The sequence below is a fragment of the Coregonus lavaretus genome, assembly GCF_964263955.1.
Source record: "Coregonus lavaretus genome assembly, chromosome: 12".
Taxonomy (NCBI): domain Eukaryota; kingdom Metazoa; phylum Chordata; class Actinopteri; order Salmoniformes; family Salmonidae; genus Coregonus; species Coregonus lavaretus.
In genome coordinates, this window is record NC_139999.1 from 23,087,600 (window position 1) to 23,109,000 (window position 21,401).

The 21,401-nt window shown below is 45.3% G+C and overlaps 1 protein-coding gene across 2 annotated transcripts; it reads right to left on the reverse strand.

Annotated features, from left to right (window-relative positions):
* Positions 1-9,260: 9,260 nt before the first annotated feature.
* LOC311138432 (interferon-induced GTP-binding protein Mx1-like) lies at positions 9,261-20,908 on the reverse strand. Of its 2 annotated transcripts, none has more exons than XM_084173114.1 (12): positions 20,633-20,908; positions 19,651-19,788; positions 19,321-19,475; positions 19,058-19,196; positions 13,663-13,861; positions 13,393-13,471; positions 13,171-13,293; positions 11,114-11,255; positions 10,784-10,942; positions 10,515-10,591; positions 9,967-10,218; positions 9,261-9,626 (listed from the first exon to the last, which is right to left on the reverse strand). In XM_084173114.1, the coding sequence occupies exons 1-12, from the start codon at positions 20,820-20,822 to the stop codon at positions 9,402-9,404; spliced, it is 1,878 nt and encodes a 625-aa protein (XP_084029240.1). In that variant the 5' UTR covers positions 20,823-20,908; the 3' UTR covers positions 9,261-9,401. The 2 variants fall into 2 exon arrangements, with proteins under 2 accessions (XP_084029240.1, XP_084029239.1); XM_084173113.1 differs by having other exon boundaries at positions 11,114-11,251; positions 13,083-13,293.
* Positions 20,909-21,401: the final 493 nt, after the last annotated feature.

Here is a 21,401-nt window from a genome sequence, read left to right on the forward strand (position 1 = left end):
TCCGAGTATATGTGTATTGTTTACCTTTGTAGGTAAATGCAAACAAGTGTCTGCACTCTTCTGCCAGGGGCACACTAAAAAATGCTCCACATAGGTCAATCACTGTGAAGTACTTGGCTTCTGGGGGAACTGGTGAGTAGCGTATGAGGGTTTGGAACATCAGCAGGCCAATCTTGTACTATGTCATTTATGGCCCTTAAGTCATGTACCAGCCTCCACTTTTTCCTATCTGCTTTAAGGACTGGCAACAAAGGTGTATTACAACAACTTTATGTTTGTATCAGTACTCCTGCTTTTATCAGTCCCTCAATTGTGGCGCTGATGCCCTCTTCTGCTTCAGGTTTCATATGGTATTGAGCCCTCCAAGGGGGCTTAACATCTGGCTTTTTTTTTTACAAACACAGGACTTGCTGATTTTACCAATCCAATATCTGTATCATGTTGTGACCATACATCATGAGGTTTGTTTTTCTCCATTTCCTGTTTTTGCTGGTCCTCAAATTCTGTTGCTTCCCCTAGCTGTGTTACCTGTTGGGATGTAACTTCCACTTCCCTTGGGTCCCCAGTCATTATTGTAGTATGGTGTATCTTGATTAAGGCTTTATCTTTTGAGTGATAAATCAGTAGATTTTCTGTCTTGTTCCATTGAATTGTTTTTGCTTGCTTCATCATGGGGCCCAAATCCTTGGCCTCCATTCCCTTGTTCACCAGTAAGGTAATGTGTGGGGCAGCTTCAGAAACATTGTACCATTTTGCCACAAAGTCTGAGCCATCCATGTCCGTCACCTCCATTGCTGCTCCTTGTTTTCCTATGATTATGTACTGAGACATTATAGGTACTGATTTTCCATTTGCATTTAACAACCACAGTTGCTCTAAAAGATCATCACGATAGGGATCATATTGCATGGTGCAGTGATATTCTGACTTTCCTCTTTCTGCTTCTGGTATCTGAGCCTGAATAAATCTACCCCATTTCTTGACTACCCTATCTACTTCTGTCTCAATATCCCCTAACCAATAGACATTTGCTGTATCCTGTTTCATTACCATTTGTAAGTTTAACCCTGCCCTGTCTATGATTACCCCTTCGGAGGAACATCGAATTTGTATACCCATTTTGCATAGGGCATCTTTTCCCAATAGATTGACAGGGGTGTGTTCTGAAACAAGTATAGGGAGGGTTGCGGATCTGTCATCCGCTGTCAGGCGAACTGGAGCTGTCATCGGAATGAACTGTGTTTGTCCCGAGAATCCTACAGTTTTGGCATATTTGCCAGACATGGGGAGGTGAGAGGCATAATTTGGACTTACACAGTTGTAAGTGGCTCCAGTGTCAACCATCATGGGTGTGCCTCTGTTCTCTATTTGAACCTGCAGCATAGGTTCTCGATCAGCTCGTGTAGTTAGTACTGGAAACTGACCCTCCCCGGTAGGATTCTCTGGGCACCCCTAGTACCCCTGATTGGGCCCTGCCCATGGATTCACAGGACCTTGGATTTGTTGCTGATTTTGTTGCCAGCCGTCAGGTTGCTTTGGTTGCCAGCCGTCTGCTTGCTTCCAATTATTTTGGTTTTTGTTCCCCTGTTGTTGCCAGGGGTTTGTGGGGCAGTTTCGTCTGGTATGCCCTGGCTGCTGGCATCCCCAGCAAATTCCAGGTGGCCCTTGTGGGCCCCAATTTCCTCCTTTCTCATTATTTTGCTGACATTTTTGCTGTTTATTGTTATTATTCCATTGCCGGGGTTGTTGTGCATACACATTCACTACTGGTGCTGTGGGTTGTACTTGGGCCTGTGGCGCGGGAGGCAGATATGGCCCTCCTGGAGTGACTGCAGCCATCATTCCTGTTTCATTCGCAGGTGCTGTTACTGGGGCCTGGATTTTCTTCTTCCCTCTGTTTGTCAGTTCTTCCAATTGGAGTTGAGTCAGTTTCCTCTGAATGTCTCTCCCCTGCTCCATAAGTCTCTGTTCATCCTTTCTGTGTTTTTCTACTGCATGTATCACATGGTCACAGAATTCTTTGTGTGTCTTTGAGGTTAGTCCCACCACATCCTCCAGCCTGCTTCTCACTGATTGGGGCATGGCCTCTATTATTGAGTTTCGGAATAGAGTTGTCATCAGTGGGTCCCCTTCTGGATCTCGTTCTGTTTCCAGTCTCCATCGTTTCATCTGTTCATGTAGATAGGCAGCTGGATTCTCAGTTTCTCCCAGTGTCCCCCCTTTCAGTGACTTGGGGTCAATTCTCGCCGGGTATTCCAGTCTTAGTGCTCGCCAGACTTCAGGGAGGTGTGAATCAAAGTCCATCCCATCTCCTTGTGGGTCACTCACTTCTCTCCTCAGGTCACTCTTCCCCAGTATATCCTCCATTTTTGCCTTTCCAACCACCCTTGCCAACCGTGCCTTCAGATCCCCCACAGCCAGCAGTTTCCCCATGGTTTGTTCCTCAAAAATCCTTATCCATTTTCCTGCCCCATCATGCAAATCTGGCAGACGGGCAACCAATCCTTCCAGGTCCTGTGATCCCCACGGAACACAGTGAGCCTGGGTATCTTTTATTAGAATTGGATATTGTCCCTTGTATTTTTCAGGTCTTCTCAATATTCTCCTATTCTGCAATCTTTCTTCCCTTACTCCTTGATTGCAATCTCCCCATATTTCAGCTGCTGCTCCTTCTTCCTCCTCTAGCTCTCTGCCTGTCCGCTGTCTTACCGCACTCTGCTCCCTCTCTATTTCTTCCTTTTCTCTCAATTTTCTCCTCATCCTGTCCATTTCTTTCTCTATTAGTTTGTTTGTTGCTTCAATATCTGCCATTTCTTCATCTGAGAGTTCTCCATCATCTCTATTCGTCATTTTCATTCTTCCCAATGCTTCCCTCAGCTCTCCATAGCAGTCCAATCTGTTTGGCTTGATTTCTGCCCTTCGCTTGATTCCTTCTGTTTTCTTTGAGTATTTTTCCATCCTTTGGGAGGATGTAAACAAAGGTCTTTCTTCTTCCATTTCTATTTCTCCTTTTATTGATACTACTCTGGACACCTGGGGATATTGTCAACCAACATATGGTGGAGGTCCCACAGACCAATCTGCTTTCTTTTTGTTTGTTTTCTCATCATCTTTTCTCAACATGTTTCTGGCTTCTCGCATGTTCTTTAGCAATCCTTCTCCTTCCATTTTGAACATGTTGAGTACTTATTTTTCTCTTTCTTTTTTGGTGCTTCTCTTCTTTCCTGTGTCTTTTGCTTTATGGTTCTTTATCAGTGTTTCCATTTCCTCACACACCGTGACATCAAATGTTCCTCATTCTGGCCATTTGGTGCCCATATTCCTGGTGCGTTTCTCCAATTTTTCAGATGTTTTTCGCTATTTCGCCCTTGCCTAAGGATTACCTAGCACTCAGTATTTCTACCGCTGTTTTATTCATATTTATGACCTATATATTTTTTTTTACTTCCTTTTTAATCTATTTTAGTATTTGTCCTATTTATTTATTTAATTATCCTTCTTAATTCTTTTTATATTAGTATTCCCTTCTATCTATTTGTGCTTTTTGATTATTGTTTGGTCAGAACTTATTTATTATTCATGGCATTTGACAGTCTCTTTATGTAATAATAATATAATATCTCCTGATGTCCACTTTCCTTTTGTGTGGACACCTCATGAATATTTCCCTTGCTAGTGTTTTAGCTTTAAATCACTCAGCTATATTCTTTATGTAATAATAATATACTATCTCCTGATGTCCACTTTTCTTTTGTGTGGAACACCTCATAAATCTTTCCCTTGCTAGTTTTTTTCTTAGCTTTAAATCACTCAGCTATATTCTTTATGTAATAATAATATAATATCTCCTGATGTACACTTTTCTTTTGTGTGGAACACCTCATGAATATTTCCCTTGCTTGTGTTTTAACTTTAAACCACTCAGCTATACAGTGGGGAAAAAAGTATTTAGTCAGCCACCAATTGTGCAAGTTCTCCCACTTAAAAAGATGAGAGAGGCCTGTAATTTTCATCATAGGTACACGTCAACTATGACAGACAAATTGAGAAAAAAAATCCGCTCTTTGGTCTTGGCCATAGTGGAGTTTGGAGTTTGACTGTTTGAGGTTGTGGACAGGTGTCTTTTATACTGATAACAAGTTAATTAATACAGGTAACGAGTGGAGGACAGAGGAGCCTCTTAAAGAAGAAGTTACAGGTCTGTGAGAGCCAGAAATCTTGCTTGTTTGTAGGTGACCAAATACTTATTTTCCACCATAATTTGCAAATAAATTCATAAAAAATCCTACAATGTGATTTTCTGGATTTTTTTTTCTCAGTTTGTCTGTCATAGTTGACGTGTACCTGTGATGAAAATTACAGGCCTCTCTCATCTTTTTAAGTGGGAGAACTTGCACAATTGGTGGCTGACTAAATACTTTTTTCCCCCACTGTATGTGTGTTTCTACCCCTATGAGCATCCACACACCATTCATTCTTTCTCTCCTGGTGTGAGACCGGGTGCGTCCTTCCTACCAGGTTACACTTAAGCAACGGTCCAGGAAAGGTGTGCCAACCTTTCTCCACCAATACAGAGATTTTCACACTTACTTGCACTCTCACTCTTTCACGCACTTGTCTAAGTTACCTGTAAACTTAACTCCTTCTTGATACACTTTCTCAACACAAGAAAAACAGTTTTATACAGGATTTCTATTTATATAGCCCCCTAGGTGATTCACTTTCTCGACACACCTTAACTGGACTTCTACCTATCCTACGCTTTCCTAAGCGACCTGTAAATTCTGCCCTTTTTCTCTGATTCACTTCCTCGACACAGAGAAAAAGCGGTATTATACAGGATTTCGCCTACCTAAGCAGTCCTCAAAACGATTCACTTCCCGACACGTTTAGAGCGGTATCTGTAGGGCTTCTACTAATTTATTCTCTGATCGTTCAACCAGATGGACAGCCGCCCGTGCCGAAATGACCCAGACAAAGTGATCAGCAAGATGAATCAAATGAATCGACTGAATCGAACAGACGCATCAGATGAGCAGCCGAGTGACCCCGATGATTGAATGCACGAATTGAGCAATCGAATCAAACAGATTGATCAGACTGTCCAGATGAGCAACCTGAATGAGACAGATGAATCATCCAACTTGATCACAACCAATCAAATCACAATGGATTAAACAGAATGACCAGCAGGACGAATAAATGAATCAAAAGATTTGAACAAACGGTTCAGACGAACAACCGAGTGACATCGACGAGTACAAGACGCGTCAGACAAAACGGTCGGTTTAGTCAAACAGATGCAATCATACTGACCAAATGATCAACTCAAACGAGACAGATAACCCACCCCACTCAACCACAATGACTGAACCACACCAACCCAAGCAGAGCATCCACCTACTCGGACTGAGCAGATCTACTTTTACTTTTACTTACTATTTTCTACTTATTGCAACCCTTGAGGCTTTTCATCATTTAACGTGCATTTTAAAACCAAAAGCTCCCAGTCTCTAATTTTCTGGTTCCTAAATTTGGAGAGACCTACTTGGTATTCTGCAGCTGAGGCCGGGCCCTGGATTGAACCACACAAACTTTATACTATATAAGTAAGAACTTGGCTTACCTTTTTTTTAAGCGGCCGCTTTTGTTTGTATGGTCCGTCCGAGCCGTTTCACAACTGCAGATGTCCACCGTCTCTGGTCCCTGTTTTCAACTCCTGGCAACGCTCGCCATTTATGTGGTAGAAATATTTGACTCAAAAGTAGTCAACTCAAAAATCTCTCTCAAGAAACTGGAGCTTGTGAATCCAAAAATTAGACCTTATTATTTGCGTAACAAAGCCGAGCTGCTCCATGGAACACCTGTCTCTCTTTGGCTTAGAGATCCCTTTTATACACACACAAATGCACAGTCATGCCGACATAGCATATACAGTTACTCCCCTTATGGCAAATTCCTAACTTATTTTAGTTCTGCGCCACCCTTATCTTTCAACGTCCAGCTGTCACACATGGTCCACTCCAAAAGGTCATGAATGCTTTTCTATATGAAACCTCTCATTAAATTGGTGGCATGGTTCAGGCACTTTCTTAAAAAATAATATACATACATTCATTAAAGCACAGTTACATACTGCATTGGCTATATTCCTTATTTAAGCATGCATCTGGATTATAAAATATCAAACATGTTTATTATATTTTACCTTTGGCATCTCCCTACATTTGCCTTAATGATACATAAAATATCTGGAAAATATTGGAAAATATTGCGTTAAGAGACCTTTGTCCATAGATGCCACATATCAAGTTTCGGGCAACTCGGTCATTCGCTGCCAGAAGAACAGCGTTTATCAAAAAATTCTAAATGGCGGATAATCCATCATGGTCGACCTTATGGGTCCCAAAGGCAAATTTGTTCCTTGTGAGGAGAGGGACCAATGTACCGAATTTCATGACTTTAGGTTAGGGCTGGTCGATATAGCTTAAAAAACATATCTTGATGTTTTCAAACTTATGGGCAATTCACAATATACTGTAAATCAAAAAGTGTTGTTGCACAATTAAAGGTCAATACACTGCATGTATTATACCTAGGCTTAATATAACCCTTCCACAACCATAACAGCCACTAATAATTGTATTATTTTAGCAAAACAGTTCAACCTGCTTTTTTGCAATGATCACTGATCTGGCTTTCAAGTCTATGAAAATGCAATTTTTGTTACAAATGTTACCAGAACCATGCACATCCACTAATAATGACCAACTTCTTGTAGCAGGTATTATAGAAAATTACCTCAGGTCTCATAAACCCCTGTGTAGCTCAGTTGGTAGCGCATGGCGCTTGCAACGCCAGGGTTGTGGGTTCGTTTCCCACGGGGGGCCAGTATGAACAAAAAAAATGTGTGCACTCACTAAACTGTAAGTCGCTCTGGATGAGAGCGTTTGCTAAATGATGTAAATGTAAAATAAACAATCTCAAGCATAAATGCTAGTGAGTAGACAGCTAAGCTTAAATGTTTAAAGTCAGCCAACTTGGATCTACAGTGCATTCGGAAAGTATTCAGTCCCCTTCACTTTTTCCACGTTACAGCCTTATTCTAAAATGGATTAAATAAAAACATTTTCCTCAATCTACACACAAATCCCATAATGAAAAAGTGAACAGGTTTTTAGAATTTTTTGCAGAATAAAAACAAACAAAAAACAATTACCTTATTTACATAAGTATTCAGACCCTTCGCTATGAGACTCGAAATAGAGCTCAGGTGCATCCTGTTTCCATTGATCATCCTTGCGAAGTTTCTACAACTTGATTTTAGTCCGCCTGTGGTAAATTAAATTGATTGGACATGATTTGGAAAGGCACACACCTGTCTATATAAGGTCCCACAGTTTACAGTGCATGTCAGAGCAAAAACCAAGCCATGAGGTCGAACGAATTGTCCGTAGAGCTCCGAGACAGGATTGTGTCGAGGCACAGATCTGGGGAAGGGTACCAACAAATTTCTACAGCATTGAAGGTCCCCAAGCACACAGTGGCCTTCATCATTCTTAAATGGGAGAAGTTTGGAACCACCAAGACTCTTCCTAGAGCTGGCCACCCGGCCAAACTGAGCAATCGGGGGAGAAGGGCCTTGGTCAGGAAGGTGACCAAGAACCCGATGGTCACTCTGACAGAGCTCCAGAGTTCCTCTGTGGAGATGGGAGAACCTTCCAGAAGGACCACCATCTCTGCAATCAGGCCTTCATGGTAGAGTGGCCAGATGAAAGCCACTCCTCAGTATAAGGCATGACAGTTCGCTTGGAGTTTCCCAAAAGGCACCAAAAGGACTCTCAGACCATGAGAAACAAGGTTCTCTAGTCTGATGAAACCAAGATTGAACTCTTTGGCCTGAATGCCAAGTGTCACGTCTGGAGGAAACCAGGCAAAGCTCATCACCTGGAAAATACCATCCCTACGGTGAATCATGGTGGTGGCAGCATCATGCTGTGGGGATGTTTTTCAGCAGCAGGGACTGGGAGACCAGTCAGGATTGAGGGAAAGATGAACGGAGCAAAGTACAGAGAGATCCTTGATGAAAACCTGCTCCAGAGCGCTCAGGACTTCAGACTGGGGCAAAGGTTCATCTTCTAACAGGACAACGACCCTAAGCACACAGCCAAGACAACGCAGGAGTGTCTAAGGGACAAGTCTCTGAATGTCCTTGAGTGGCCTAGCCAGAGCCCGGACTTGAACCCGATCGAACATCTCTAGAGAGACCTGAAAATACCTGTGCAGCGACGCTCCCCATCCAACCTGACAGAACTTGAGAGGATCTGCAGAGAAGAATGGGAGAAACTCCCCAAATACAGGTGTGCCCAGCTTATAGCATCATACACAAGAAGACTCAAGGTTGTAATCGATGCCAAAGGTGCTTCATATGTGATATTTCAGTTTATTTGTAATACATTTGCAAACATTTATAAAAACCTGTTTTTGCTTTGTCATTATGGGGTATTGTGTGTAGATTGATGCAGGAAAAAAACTATTTCATCCATTTTAGAATAAGGCTATAACGTAACAAAATGTGGAAAAAGTCAAGGGGTCTGAATACTTTCCAAATGCACTGTATTTGCTTGCTAACAAGTTAGAACAGTTGAACTGTTATGAATACACCCTCCTGTCAGTATCCAACTGTTTGAACAGTAGCCTGTTCACTTTGTTAAGATACTGAAATAAAATGGCCTACCTGGTTAAGAAGACGCTTATTTCTCAGAATGAGAACAAGTTGCCAATTCCTGGTATAAATGTTTATTTTTATGCTCATTGCAATTTAATAAAACACAGACTAGACAGCTGGCACATGATAGTCTGGGGCTAAATTCACAGACTAGCGGCAAATAAACTTGAACAATGCGGAATCAGGAAATTAATGCTATTCAATGCAGATCCCACCTTCATTCCGCTTTCATCTACCTTTTTTGCCTCAGTGTGTGAATCTGGGCCGGCGATAGGCGGAATGCAATTCCCCAAAAATAAGAAGTGCAGGTACGGAGCTGTCCCCAAGTCAAGCACTGTTTAGAGAAATATAAAGCACAAGTGAAAATATCCAAAATAAATGATACATTGCCTATTATAAAAATTATTGCACTTCCTTCTCTGTTCCCAAATTCTATCAGGCAGCTTTCCACTCCACCAGGTAGGCTAACTGCTTGCCTTCATAAGGCATTTGAGTTTAATATTATAAACAAAAAAACGATAACAAAGAACTTGATTGCATAGTAACTTTATTATAACTTAGATTACAGTCTACCCCAAACCTCAATGCAATGCACACGTAGGCCTACTTCCATTAACCAAGCTATCTGACATTAGACAAGGCCATCCTAAATGTTAACAAGCAGCTGTCCATACTAGAACTCCACTAGGTAGCTGCGTGCCTTCATCAGGCGTTTGAGCTTACTCTGCAGTGCAGCCCTCTTGCTGCCGATGTCAAAGTCCTCCTTCAGCAGGTACTCGATGTTGTCCTTCTCCTGCAGCATCTGATGCATCTCTCTCTGCAGCTGGAAAGCAGACTCCTGCAACACCAGGTAACGGATCACCATGGGAATCTGATCAGCCAGACGCTGACTGGCAATCTGGCAAAGATAAAGAGACAGACAAGACAAAACACCTATTATTAAAATGACAGATATAGATGGATATAGTGATCTACCATCACTTTTGTCCCATTCAAGGTTTAGGCCCCTAACAATGGTTGGTTCACACACACTGAATTGTATAATGTTATAGCACATTTACATGCAATTATATAATCTAGCTTTCAGGGAATTGGTGAATAAATAAATTAAAGAGTCAGCAGTTTTATTCAATCTCTGAGTTAGTGCCCTCTTATCCCTAGTCAGAAGAGCTAGTGGAAATACAGGTAGGTTCTTGTTTAGGGTGTTAGGCCAAGATGGTGATTTACACAGTACTTACCCAGTAATAGGACTTGAGGTGCAGCATCATCTCCTGTAGGGTGGCATGGTTGTCTGTGCTGAAGATAGTACTCCTTATCTCAGGTATGGGAAGGTCATCGTCCTCTTCCTCTTCCTCCTCCCTCTTCCTCTCACTCAGGCTGTGGCTGTAGGTGCTGTCCTGTGTGTACACTATCAGCTCCATCTTGAACTGAGTCCTCAACATGGACTCAGCTGTAGACTCATTCACCTGCTTAATGGCCTCAATCTTTGTCTGTAGTTCAAACAAACAACAATCATTCAACAGGAGATAAATGTAGTTGTGCATGTCAGCCATCTCATTCACATACAGGTCAATGACCAACTGTGGGAATATCAGGGATAAATGGTGACATTAATATTGCATGGTCCTCTGTAGCTCAATTGGTAGAGCATGGCGGTTGTAACGCTAGGGTAGTGGGTTCGATCCCCGGGACCACCCATACGTAAAAATGTATGCACACATGACTGTAAGTCGCTTTTGATAAAAGTGTCTGCCAAATGGCATTAAAAAAATGATATACTGTATACCTTAGCTGATTTCAGGAGGTTAGGAAATCCAGTGAAGCTGCTCTGAGCCAGCAGTAAGAACACCTTCCTAACGGCATCTAGAGAAGGGAAGAAATACCATAGCATCACTGTGACACATATGACTCAACGACAGATTACATTCTTGGATGGAAAATATACATAAATCATCATGGCTTCATAGTTTGGCAAATAGGGCCACCATATTAAATAAAATAACTTAATGGGTTTCAGTATAGGTAAAAAATAACATTCTCAAATATAGATTGTACCTGATATCTCCTTCAGCTTCTTGACTGCTGGTTCCTCCAGTTGTTTGATCTGGTCCTTCACCATCACCTCAAAGGTCTTGTAGTTGATGAACCCTGGGAGCTCCCTTCCACGGTACGTCTTCTCATAATCAGCCACTTCTTTCTCAATCTTCTTGTTAACTGCAATATAAAAAAAGATGTCACTACATTACACTAAATAAGCAAGTGTGTGAGCCTTCCATGTGAAATTAAAATCAATCTCAATTCAAATAGCAATTCTTTGTTATCCAACTCACTGAAATTAGCCTTTTTTTTAAAGGTTGCATCGGTGCATGATAAAGGTGAACTCACAGTTTTCTCCAGAGCGATCCAGGTGTAACTTCCAATTCCTAAACTCTTTTCTGAGTGTGTAGAAGACGTTGAGACGAACTACGCTTTTCAGCTCCTCCCCAGCAGTCAGGTTGATGGCATCATGGGTGAACGCAGTCACTTTCTGAGACACAGAAAGATATGTTATTAGATACATGGGAGGGTAGATGTGTAAAGAGAAACAGCTACAGTGAGGGAAAAAAGTATTTGTTCCCCTGCTGATTTTGTACGTTTGCCCACTGACAAAGAAATGATCAGTCTATCATTTTAATGGTAGGTTTATTTGAACAGTGAGAGACAGAATAACAACAAAGATATCCAGAAAAACGCATGTCAAAAATGTTATAAATTGATTTGCATTTTAATGAGGGAAATAAGTATTTGACCACCTCTCAATCAGAAAGATTTCTGGCTCCCAGGTGTCTTATATACAGGTAACGAGCTGAGATTAGGAGCACACTCTTAAAGGGAGTGCTCCTAATCTCAGCTTGTTACCTGTATAAAAGACACCTGTCCACAGAAGTAATCAATCAATCAGATTCCAAACTCTCCACCATGGCCAAGACCAAAGAGCTCTCCAAGGATGTCAGGGACAAGATTGTAGACCTACACAAGGCTGGAATGGGCTACAAGACAATCGCCAAGCAGCTTGGTGAGAAGGTGACAACAGTTGGTGCGATTATTCGCAAATGGAAGAAACACAAAATAACTGTCAATCTCCCTCGGCCTGGGGCTCCATGCAAGATCTCACCTCGTGGGGTTGCAATGATCATGAGAACGGTGAGGAATCAGCCCAGAACTACACGGGAGGATCTTGTCAATGATCTCAAGGCAGCTGGGACCATAGTCACCAAGAAAACAATTGGTAACACACCACGCCGTGAAGGACTGAAATCCTGCAGCGCCCGCAAGGTCCCCCTGCTCAAGAAACCACATATACCACTGCGCCACTCAACTCCCGATGTATGCACTCACTGTAAGTCGCTCTGGATAAGAGCGTCTGCTAAATGACGTAAAATGTAAAAAAATGTACATGCCCGTCTGAAGTTTGCCAATGACCATCTGAATGATTCAGAGGAGAACTGGGTGAAAGTTATGTGGTCAGATTAGACCAAAATGGAGCTCTTTGGCATCAACTCAACTCGCCGTGTTTGGAGGAGGAGAAATGCTGCCTATGACCCCAAGAACACCATCCCCACCGTCAAACATGGAGGTGGAAACATTATGCTTTGGGGTTTTTTTTCTGCTAAGGGGACAGGACAACTTCACCGCATCAAAGGGACGATGGACGGGGCCATGTACCGTCAAATCTTGGGTGAGAACCTCCTTCCCTCAGACAGGGCATTGAAAATGGGTAGTGGATGGGTATTCCAGCATGAAAATGACCCAAAACACACGGCCAAGGCAACAAAGGAGTGGCTCAAGAAGAAGCACATTAAGGTCCTGGAGTGGCCTAGCCAGTCTCCAGACCTTAATCCCATAGAAAATCTTTGGAGGGAGCTGAAGGTTCGAGTTGCCAAACGTCAGGCTCGAAACCTTAATGACTTGGAGAAGATCTGCAAAGAGGAGTGGGACAAAATCCCTCCTGAGATGTGTGCAAACCTGGTGGCCAACTACAAGAAACGTCTGACCTCTGTGATTGCCAACAAGGGTTTTGCCACCAAGTACTAATGTTTTGCAGAGGGGTCAAATACTTATTTCCCTCAATAAAATGCAAATCAATTTATAACATTTTTGACATGCGTTTTTCTGGATTATTTTGTTGTTATTCTGTCTCTCACTGTTCAAATAAACCTACCATTAAAATTATAGACGGATCATTTCTTTTTCAGTGGGCAAACTTACAAAATCAGCAGGGGATCAAATACTTTTTTTCCTCACTGTATGGATAAGATTTAATCAACTTTCAAATGTTTTCCTGAATTGACAAGTTTTGCTAACAAAGACTAACATGGCTGTTGTGAGTTTGGGTCAAGGCCAGAGCGGCGTGAAGGAGAGGGTAACTGAATCATCTGTGGGTTGCAGGCTGGGGGTCTCACGTCGATCAGGAAGTACATCCTGTCTGCACAGTCCTCAGGTGGTCCAGTACCATATCTTTCCAGCTCGGCATGCGTCTCTGCCAGCTTTGCCTCAATCTGCTCTTCTAGACGAGGCAGGGATTTCTAAACGGCACAACGCAGAGTCATGGCTTATGGCAACAGTCACTCAGTAACAAATGTATAAGATTTTATGCAGTGAAATGTAATGGAAGAGGAATTTACCTCGATATGATGCACCAGTTCAAGAGTTAATTTTTCAGCCAGTTTAGGGATAGTGGCATAGCCCTCATCATAAAGTGTGCTGCAGAAAGGTTTGAAAAATACATTTTTTTCACAACATGGCAAATAGTTTGGTTACCACACAGGTACACAATTCAATTAAAAACTAACACATTTTATGAGTGTTGAAAAATAGGCATTTGATCAAATTTGCTTCATGCTTTCCAAGACAGCTTTTAAAATCTAAGGCAGACTTCAACCCAGAGGACCGACCTGAGATTAGCGTGCTCTGTGAAGAAAGCCTTCTCCCTCTCTGTGGCCTCGGTCAGTGAGACTCGCTCCATGATCTCCTTCTGGCCTCTGCACTTGACTATCATGTAGCCCTTAGTCAGGTGGATAACCTCATTATGAACTATGTCCACCACCGTCTCCTCTGTGCCTTTGTCTACCAGGTCAGGCTTGGTCAGGATGCCTGTCCAATGGGAAACACACATCAAGTCTAATTCATTAAAGTCAACACAAGTCAACATTGTCACGGTTTCGGCCGAGGCTGCTCCTTCTCCTTGTTCGGGCAGGCTTCGGCGGTCGTCGTCCCCGGAGTACTAGCTGCCACCGTTCGTTGTGTCTGTGTGTGTTTGGTTTGGTCTGATTTGTTACACCTGTTTCTGTCTTGTGGTTGTGTGTAGTTGTTCTATGTCAGCAGGTGTTGCCAGTCAGTTTGTGCTCTATGTTATTAGAGAGTCGGCACGTTGTGCGTTTGTTGTACTTTTACACTGAGTGCGTTTATTTTTCCCTTGTTCAACCGGCTCGGTTTATAGCCGTTGTTTCTGTGGACTTTATTAAAGTGTTTTTGGACTTGCATCTGCATCCTGCAATTGATTCCACACCACACCTACGCCTGGCCTTGACAGAACTACACACCATCCATGGAATCAGCAGGAGCAGCAGCAGCGACCGAGTCATTGGAGGAGCGCGTCCGCGGACAGGATGACAGGATAGCCCAGATCACCATCGCATTACAAGGAGTAATGAATACCCTGCATCGTCTGGAGACCAGTTGGGCACCCACGCCTCCTTCCACAGTACCACCAGCACCGGTCAGTCCCTTAGTCCACGCTCCGGAACCCAGTGGGATTCGGCTCTCGCTCCCGAGGGCGTATGATGGTACCGCTGCCGGGTGTCAAGGTTTCCTCCTACAAGTAGAACTCTACCTCGACACCGTACACCCGGTGCCCTCGGGACACGAGAGCGTTTCCACCCTCATCTCCTGTCTCACCGGCAAGGCGTTGGAGTGGGCCAACGCCGAATGGAGGAGAATAGACCCCGCGACGATCACCTATGCAGAGTTCTCCCGTCGCTTCAGGGCTGTATTCGACCATCCACCTGAGGGGAAGGCGGCAGGAGAACGTCTATTCTACGTCCGACAGGGGAAGAGGAGCGCACAGGATTTTGCACTGGAGTTCCGGACTCTAGCGGCAGACGCAGGGTGGAATGAGCGGGCCCTCATAGACCACTTCCGCTGCAGCCTACGGGAGGACGTCCGTCGTGAGTTGGCCTGCAGGGACACCACCCTCACGTTTGACCAGTTAGTTGACATGGCCATTCGCCTCGACACCCTGTTGGCCACCCGCGGACGTCCTGAGTGGGGGTCGTCCATTCCACCCTCCAGCACCTCCGAGCCTAGTCCTATGGAGCTCGGGGGTGCTTGCGCTAGAGAGGAGAGGAGAAGGAGCCCCAGGGGAACCAACCCCTGTACCTACTGTGGCCGTGGAGGACACACTGCGGCCAGGTGCTGGGGGGGGTCTCCTAGGGGGAGAGACGGCAGGCCACGCTCTGGGGAGTCCCTCCAGCTGAGTAGGCGCCCCACTTACCCAGAGCTCTCTGTTGATCACCTAACCATACCTGTTTGCTTCCCACAGGTTGCACCTCATTCCCAGCATAAGGCGCTAGTAGATTCAGTCGCAGCTGGGAATTTTATAGATCGGCGATTTTGTGCTGAGTTAGGGATTCCCCTCCTTCCAGTCAGTAGTCCCTTCCCTGTACATGCTTTAGATAGCCGTCCGTTGGGATCGGGGTTGATTAGGGAGGTCACAGCTCCACTTAGGATGGGGACGCAGGAGGGTCATGAGGAGACTATTCAGCTATATCTTATAGACTCTCCTGCGTATCCGGTGGTGCTGGGGCTTCCCTGGTTGATTACTCATAATCCCTCTATTTCGTGGCAACAGAGGGCTCTCAAGGACTGGTCTGTCCAGTGTGTAGGGCGATGTCTGGGCGTTTCCGTAGGGGCGACCTCGGTGGAAAGTCCAAACCAACTGCCGGCATTGCACATTCCCCCCGAGTATGATGATTTAGCAATTGTGTTTAGTAAAGCGAAGGCGACGCAATTGCCACCACATAGACAGGGGGATTGTGCGATAGACCTCCAGGTAGGAGCTGCGCTTCCGCGGAGCCATGTGTATCCTCTGTCTCAAGAGGAGAAGAGAGCTATGGAGACTTACATAGCCGAGTCTCTGAGACAGGGATACATACGGCCCTCCACTTCCCCTGCGTCCTCGAGTTTCTTTTTTGTGAAGAAAAAGGATGGAGGTTTGCGCCCGTGTATTGATTACCGCAGTCTCAATCAGATTACTGTGAAATACAGTTATCCACTCCCTCTGATTGCGACTATGACGGAGTCTTTACACAGGGCGCGTTTCTTCACAAAATTGGATCTCAGGAGCGCATACAACTTGGTGCGTATTAGGGAGGGAGACGAATGGAAGACAGCATTTAGTACCACCTTGGGTCATTACGAGTATCTCGTCATGCCATACGGGTTAATGAATTCTCCTTCAGTCTTCCAATCCTTCGTTGATGAGATCTTCCGGGATATGCAGGGGCAGGGAGTGGTCGTGTACATTGACGACATTCTAGTGTATTCTTCTACCCGAGCCGAGCATGTAGCCCTGGTGCGCCGAGTATTGAGGAGATTGTTGGAGCATGATCTGTATGTCAAGGCAGAGAAATGTCTGTTTTTCCAGGATTCTGTCTCCTTTTTGGGTTATCAGTTATCTGCGTCAGGGGTTAAGATGGAGGTTGACCGTGTGTCGGCCGTGCGTAATTGGCAAACTCCAACTACTGTTAAAGAGGTGCAGCGGTTCTTGGGTTTTGCGAATTACTACAGGAGGTTTAGCCGGGGTTTTGGACAGGTGGCAGCTCCCATAACGTCTCTACTAAAGGGAGGTCCGGTGCGCTTGCAGTGGTCTGCTGAGGCGGATAGGGCTTTTGGGAGACTGAAGGACCTGTTTACCTCGGCGCCGGTGTTGACGCATCCGGATCCCGCACTCCCATTCCAGGTCGAGGTAGATGCGTCTGAAGCCGGTATAGGGGCCGTGCTCTCGCAACGATCTGGCACGCCCCTGAAACTCCGCCCCTGTGCTTTTTACTCTAAAAAGCTCAGTCCGGCGGAGCGAAATTATGACGTGGGGGACAGGGAGCTGCTAGCCGTGGTCCAGGCCCTAAAGGTGTGGAGGCATTGGCTAGAGGGAGCTCAACACCCTTTCCTCATTTTGACAGACCACCGAAACCTGGAGTACATCCGGGCAGCTAGGAGACTGAACCCTCGCCAGGCTAGGTGGAATATGTTTCTGGCCCGGTTCGTTTTTAAGATCACGTACATCCCTGGGTCCCAGAATGGTAAGGCAGATGCTCTGTACCGGCGGTATGACACGGAGGAGAGGTCCGTTGAGCCCACGCCCATACTCCCGCCATCTTGCCTGGTGGCACCGGTGGTGTTGCGTACCGATCCTAGCCCTCCACAGTGTCCTGTGGGTCGGACGTACGTGCCGTTCGAGGTTCGGGATCGACTTATATATTGGGCTCACACGTCACCCTCCTCTGGACATCCAGGGATTGGCCGGACGGTGCACTGCCTTAGCACTAAGTACTGGTGGCCAACGTTAGCCAAGGATGTGAGGGTTTATGTTTCCTCCTGTTCGGTATGTGCCCAGTGTAAGGCACCCAGACATTTGGCCAGGGGTAAGTTACAACCCCTGCCCGTTCCACAACGACCCTGGTCTCACCTCTCGGTGGATTTCGTTACTGATCTTCCCCTCTCCCAGGGAAATACCACCATCCTGGTCGTTGTGGATCGGTTCTCGAAGGCCTGTCGTCTCCTTCCCATGCCGGGTCTTCCCATTGCCCTACAGACCGCTGAGGCACTATTCACTCACGTCTTCCGGCATTACGGGGTACCCGAGGATATAGTGTCTGATCGAGGCCCCCAGTTTATCTCTCGAGTCTGGAGAGCGTTCATGGAGCGCTTGGGGGTCTCGGTGAGCCTTACCTCGGGGTACCACCCGGAGAGCAATGGGCAGGTTGAATGAGTAAACCAGGATGTGGGTAGGTTTCTGAGGTCGTATTGCCAGGGCCGGCCGGAGGCGTGGGCGAGATATGTTCCCTGGGCCGAGATGGCACAGAACTCTCTCCGCCACTCCTCCACTAAACTAACCCCTTTCCAGTGTGTGTTAGGGTACCAGCCGGTTCTGGCACCTTGGCATGAGAGCCAGATCGAGGCCCCTGCGGTGGATGAGTGGGTGCGGCGCTCGGAGGAGATGTGGAACGCTGCTCACGTACATCTGCAGCGGGCCATCCGTCGACACAAGGCGAGCGCCGATCTCCACCGCAGTGAGGGACCGGTGTACGCACCGGGAGATCGAGTCTGGCTCTTGACCAGAAACCTGCCCCTCCGCCTGCCCTGCCGGAAGCTGGGTCGGCGGTTTGTGGGGCCTTTTAAAGTCCTGAGGAGGTTGAACAAGGTGTGTTACAGATTACAACTTCCTATTGAGTATAAGAATATTAACCCCTCGTTCCATGTGTCTCTCCTCAGGCCGGTGGTAGCTGGTCCACTCCAGGAGTGTGAGATAGCAGAGACATCGAGGGGGCTCCGGCGTACACAGTTCGGTCCATCCTGGATTCGAGACGCCGGATGGGGGGTCTCCAATATCTCGTGGAGTGGGAGGGGTACGGTCCGGAGGAGCGGTGCTGGGTGCCGAGGAGAGATATCTTAGACCCGTCTCTTCTGACTGAGTTCCATCGTGGTCATCCCACGCGCCCTGCTCCGCGTCCTCCTGGTTGTCCCCGAGGACGGGGTCGGCGCACGGCTGGAGCCGCGCGTCAAGGGGGGGGTACTGTCACAGTTTCGGCCGAGGCTGCTCCTTCTCCTTGTTCGGGCAGGCTTCGGCGGTCGTCGTCCCCGGAGTACTAGCTGCCATCGTTCGTTGTGTCTGTGTGTGTTTGGTTTGGTCTGATTTGTTACACCTGTTGCTCATTTCGTCTTGATTATGTGTCCTTTAAGTTCTCGTTGTTTCTGTCTTGTGGTTGTGTGTAGTTGTTCTATGTCAGCAGGTGTTGCCAGTCAGTTTGTGCTCTATGTTATTAGAGAGTCCGCACGTTGTGCGTTTGTTGTACTTTTACGCTGAGTGTGTTTATTTTTCCCTTGTTCAACCGGCTCTGTTTATAGCCGTTGTTTCTGTGGACTTTATTAAAGTGTTTTTGGACATGCATCTGCATCCTGCAATTGATTCCACACCACACCTACGCCCGGCCTTGACAAACATGGTTTATAACCACCATTACACAAGAGCTTGCTTCATAATAGTTGAGTAAATATTAAAGGGTGGATTACCTAATGTCCTTTCTCCTTCAGGGTCCACCTCTTGTGCCATCTTCAAAGCCTCTGTGGTTGCTATGTCAACGTTGCATGGCACAACCACCAAGCTAATTGTTTCTTGCTTTGTGATGAACTTCCGTATCAGTCTCTTAATCTGAAAATGTCAAATATTATTATACATAACATGTCGTGGGGGGACTTGGTTTCTGTTCTAAGACTGGGGTTAAAAATGCACAGTGTTTTCCCACTAACATTGAGGGTGGGGTGGAGTGGTGTACCTGTTCACCAATGTTCTCAGGTTGACCCTTGACAGCTACCCGGGCGATGCCTGGCAGGTCGATGAGTGTGAGGTCTGGGACATCAGGGGAGCCAATCTCCAGGCTGATGAGGTCATCACTGATACCCACCCCCACGCCTGCCATTTCATCCTGGGCTGGAGGGGGGAACAAGAATACAGGTGCCTTAGAAATAATTAACTGTACCAACAGTTAATGATATATTTTGAATGATTTTAGGTATAGATAAAAATAGTATGTTAGTGAAGAATAGTGACTCAGTTTAGACACTTGAGGTAATGAGAGTGGGTCAATGAGAGTGACCGCACCCACCTTTTCGAATTTTCTTCTCCACATCAGAGGGGTCCTCAATCTCCTCCTCATGGTCTTGGTAGCTGATTTTTCCATGCCATTCCTCTCCTTCTCTCTTCCTCTTCATCTTCAGCTCGAGAGGGCATCGTGTTACAATACCTGTCAGAGTTGACAGAGGAGGAGTTAGAGTGAAAGAGAATAAATGAAACCCAGAGAAAAACAGCCCATATACAAAAATGTCCACTACGATAAAATGAAATTGTGCAATATTCCATCTCTCTGTACTTGTAGTTGATCCCCCAATGCATTTGACATCTTGTTTTAGAGAAAATTGGTAGACACATTTTGCTGAGTCATCAATCATTGACCACAATGCATTATGAAAATGTGTCTAAAGCATGTTAGAAAACAGATTGACTGACCTTCATGTCTTAAAGTAATGATGGACTGTCATTTCTCTTTGCTTATTTGAGCTGTCCTTGCCATAATATGGACTTGGTCGTCTACCAAATAGGGCTATCTTCTGTATACCACCCCTACCTTGTCACAACACAACTGATTGGCTCAAACGCATTAAGGAAATAAATTCCACAAATTAACTTTTAACAAGGCACACCTGTTAATTGAAAAGTATTCCAGGAGACTACCTCATGAAGCTGGTTGAGAGAATGCCAAGATTGTGCAAAGCTGTCATCAAGGCAAAGGGTGGCTACTTTGAAGAATCTCAACTCTAAAATATATATTTGTTTAACACTTTTTTGTTTACTACATGATTCCATATGTGTTATTTCATCGTTTTGATGTCTTCACTATTATTCTACAATGTAGAAAATAGTAAAAAAATTATAAAAACCCTGGAATGAATCGGTGTGAACTTCCCTTTAACATAACAAATTAGAGATCAAATGATAATCAAATCAATATAGGCTCACTTATTCAACCTCTCTGAGACTTTGATAGATGATAAATATTTGTCATTTCAGTTTCATGAATTATCACTCACCACTCCCCCTTGGCAAAGCCACCCCAGACAGCGCCTCCAGCACTGAGCTCTTTCCAGAACTCTGGTCCCCTATCACGGCGATGGCAGGCAGCGCAAGGTCCTTCTCCACACCAAGCGAGCGCAGGGAGTCGATAAGGTCTATACAGGGACGCACCTTCTCCTCATAATGTTGGTTCAGCGTGTTATTCATGGTGTATTATTATTTAGTGATGAAACTGAAATAAACAGCAAGATGTTCTGCTCTCTGATACCCACTGCGGATGTCCCTTTTCTCCGATACAGGAGATTGTACGTCTCAACACGTTTTATAATGGGTGAAACAACCGGTTCAGTGTGTTCAGTGTCATCCCTGGGAATCGAATCTTACGGTGGTTGTATCCACTTTCATTTCTGTCATTGTGAGTCATAGCGTCATTTCTAGGCTACAACACTAGATGGCACTGTCTCACCAGAAAAGCTATAGACAACTTCAGGCTTTTTGCCTCTGCCTTGCTCATTGAAACTACAACATCAACATCCCCACTACTAAGTGCTTGTTTAGCCAGTACATCAACTGCCTCGTTCTCCTCCACCCCCACATGGGCTAGGACCGAAGTAAATCTTATCTGTATACCCATCTGTCTAATCCTGCCATGGGTTTGTAGCACCTCATAAAGCAGGTCTTGTGTGCTACGTGAGCTAAAGGACTGGAGACTCATTAACACTGCACATGAATCAGAGCAAATAACTACTCTGTCTGGTTTGACTTCCTCCACCCACTGCAAGGCCA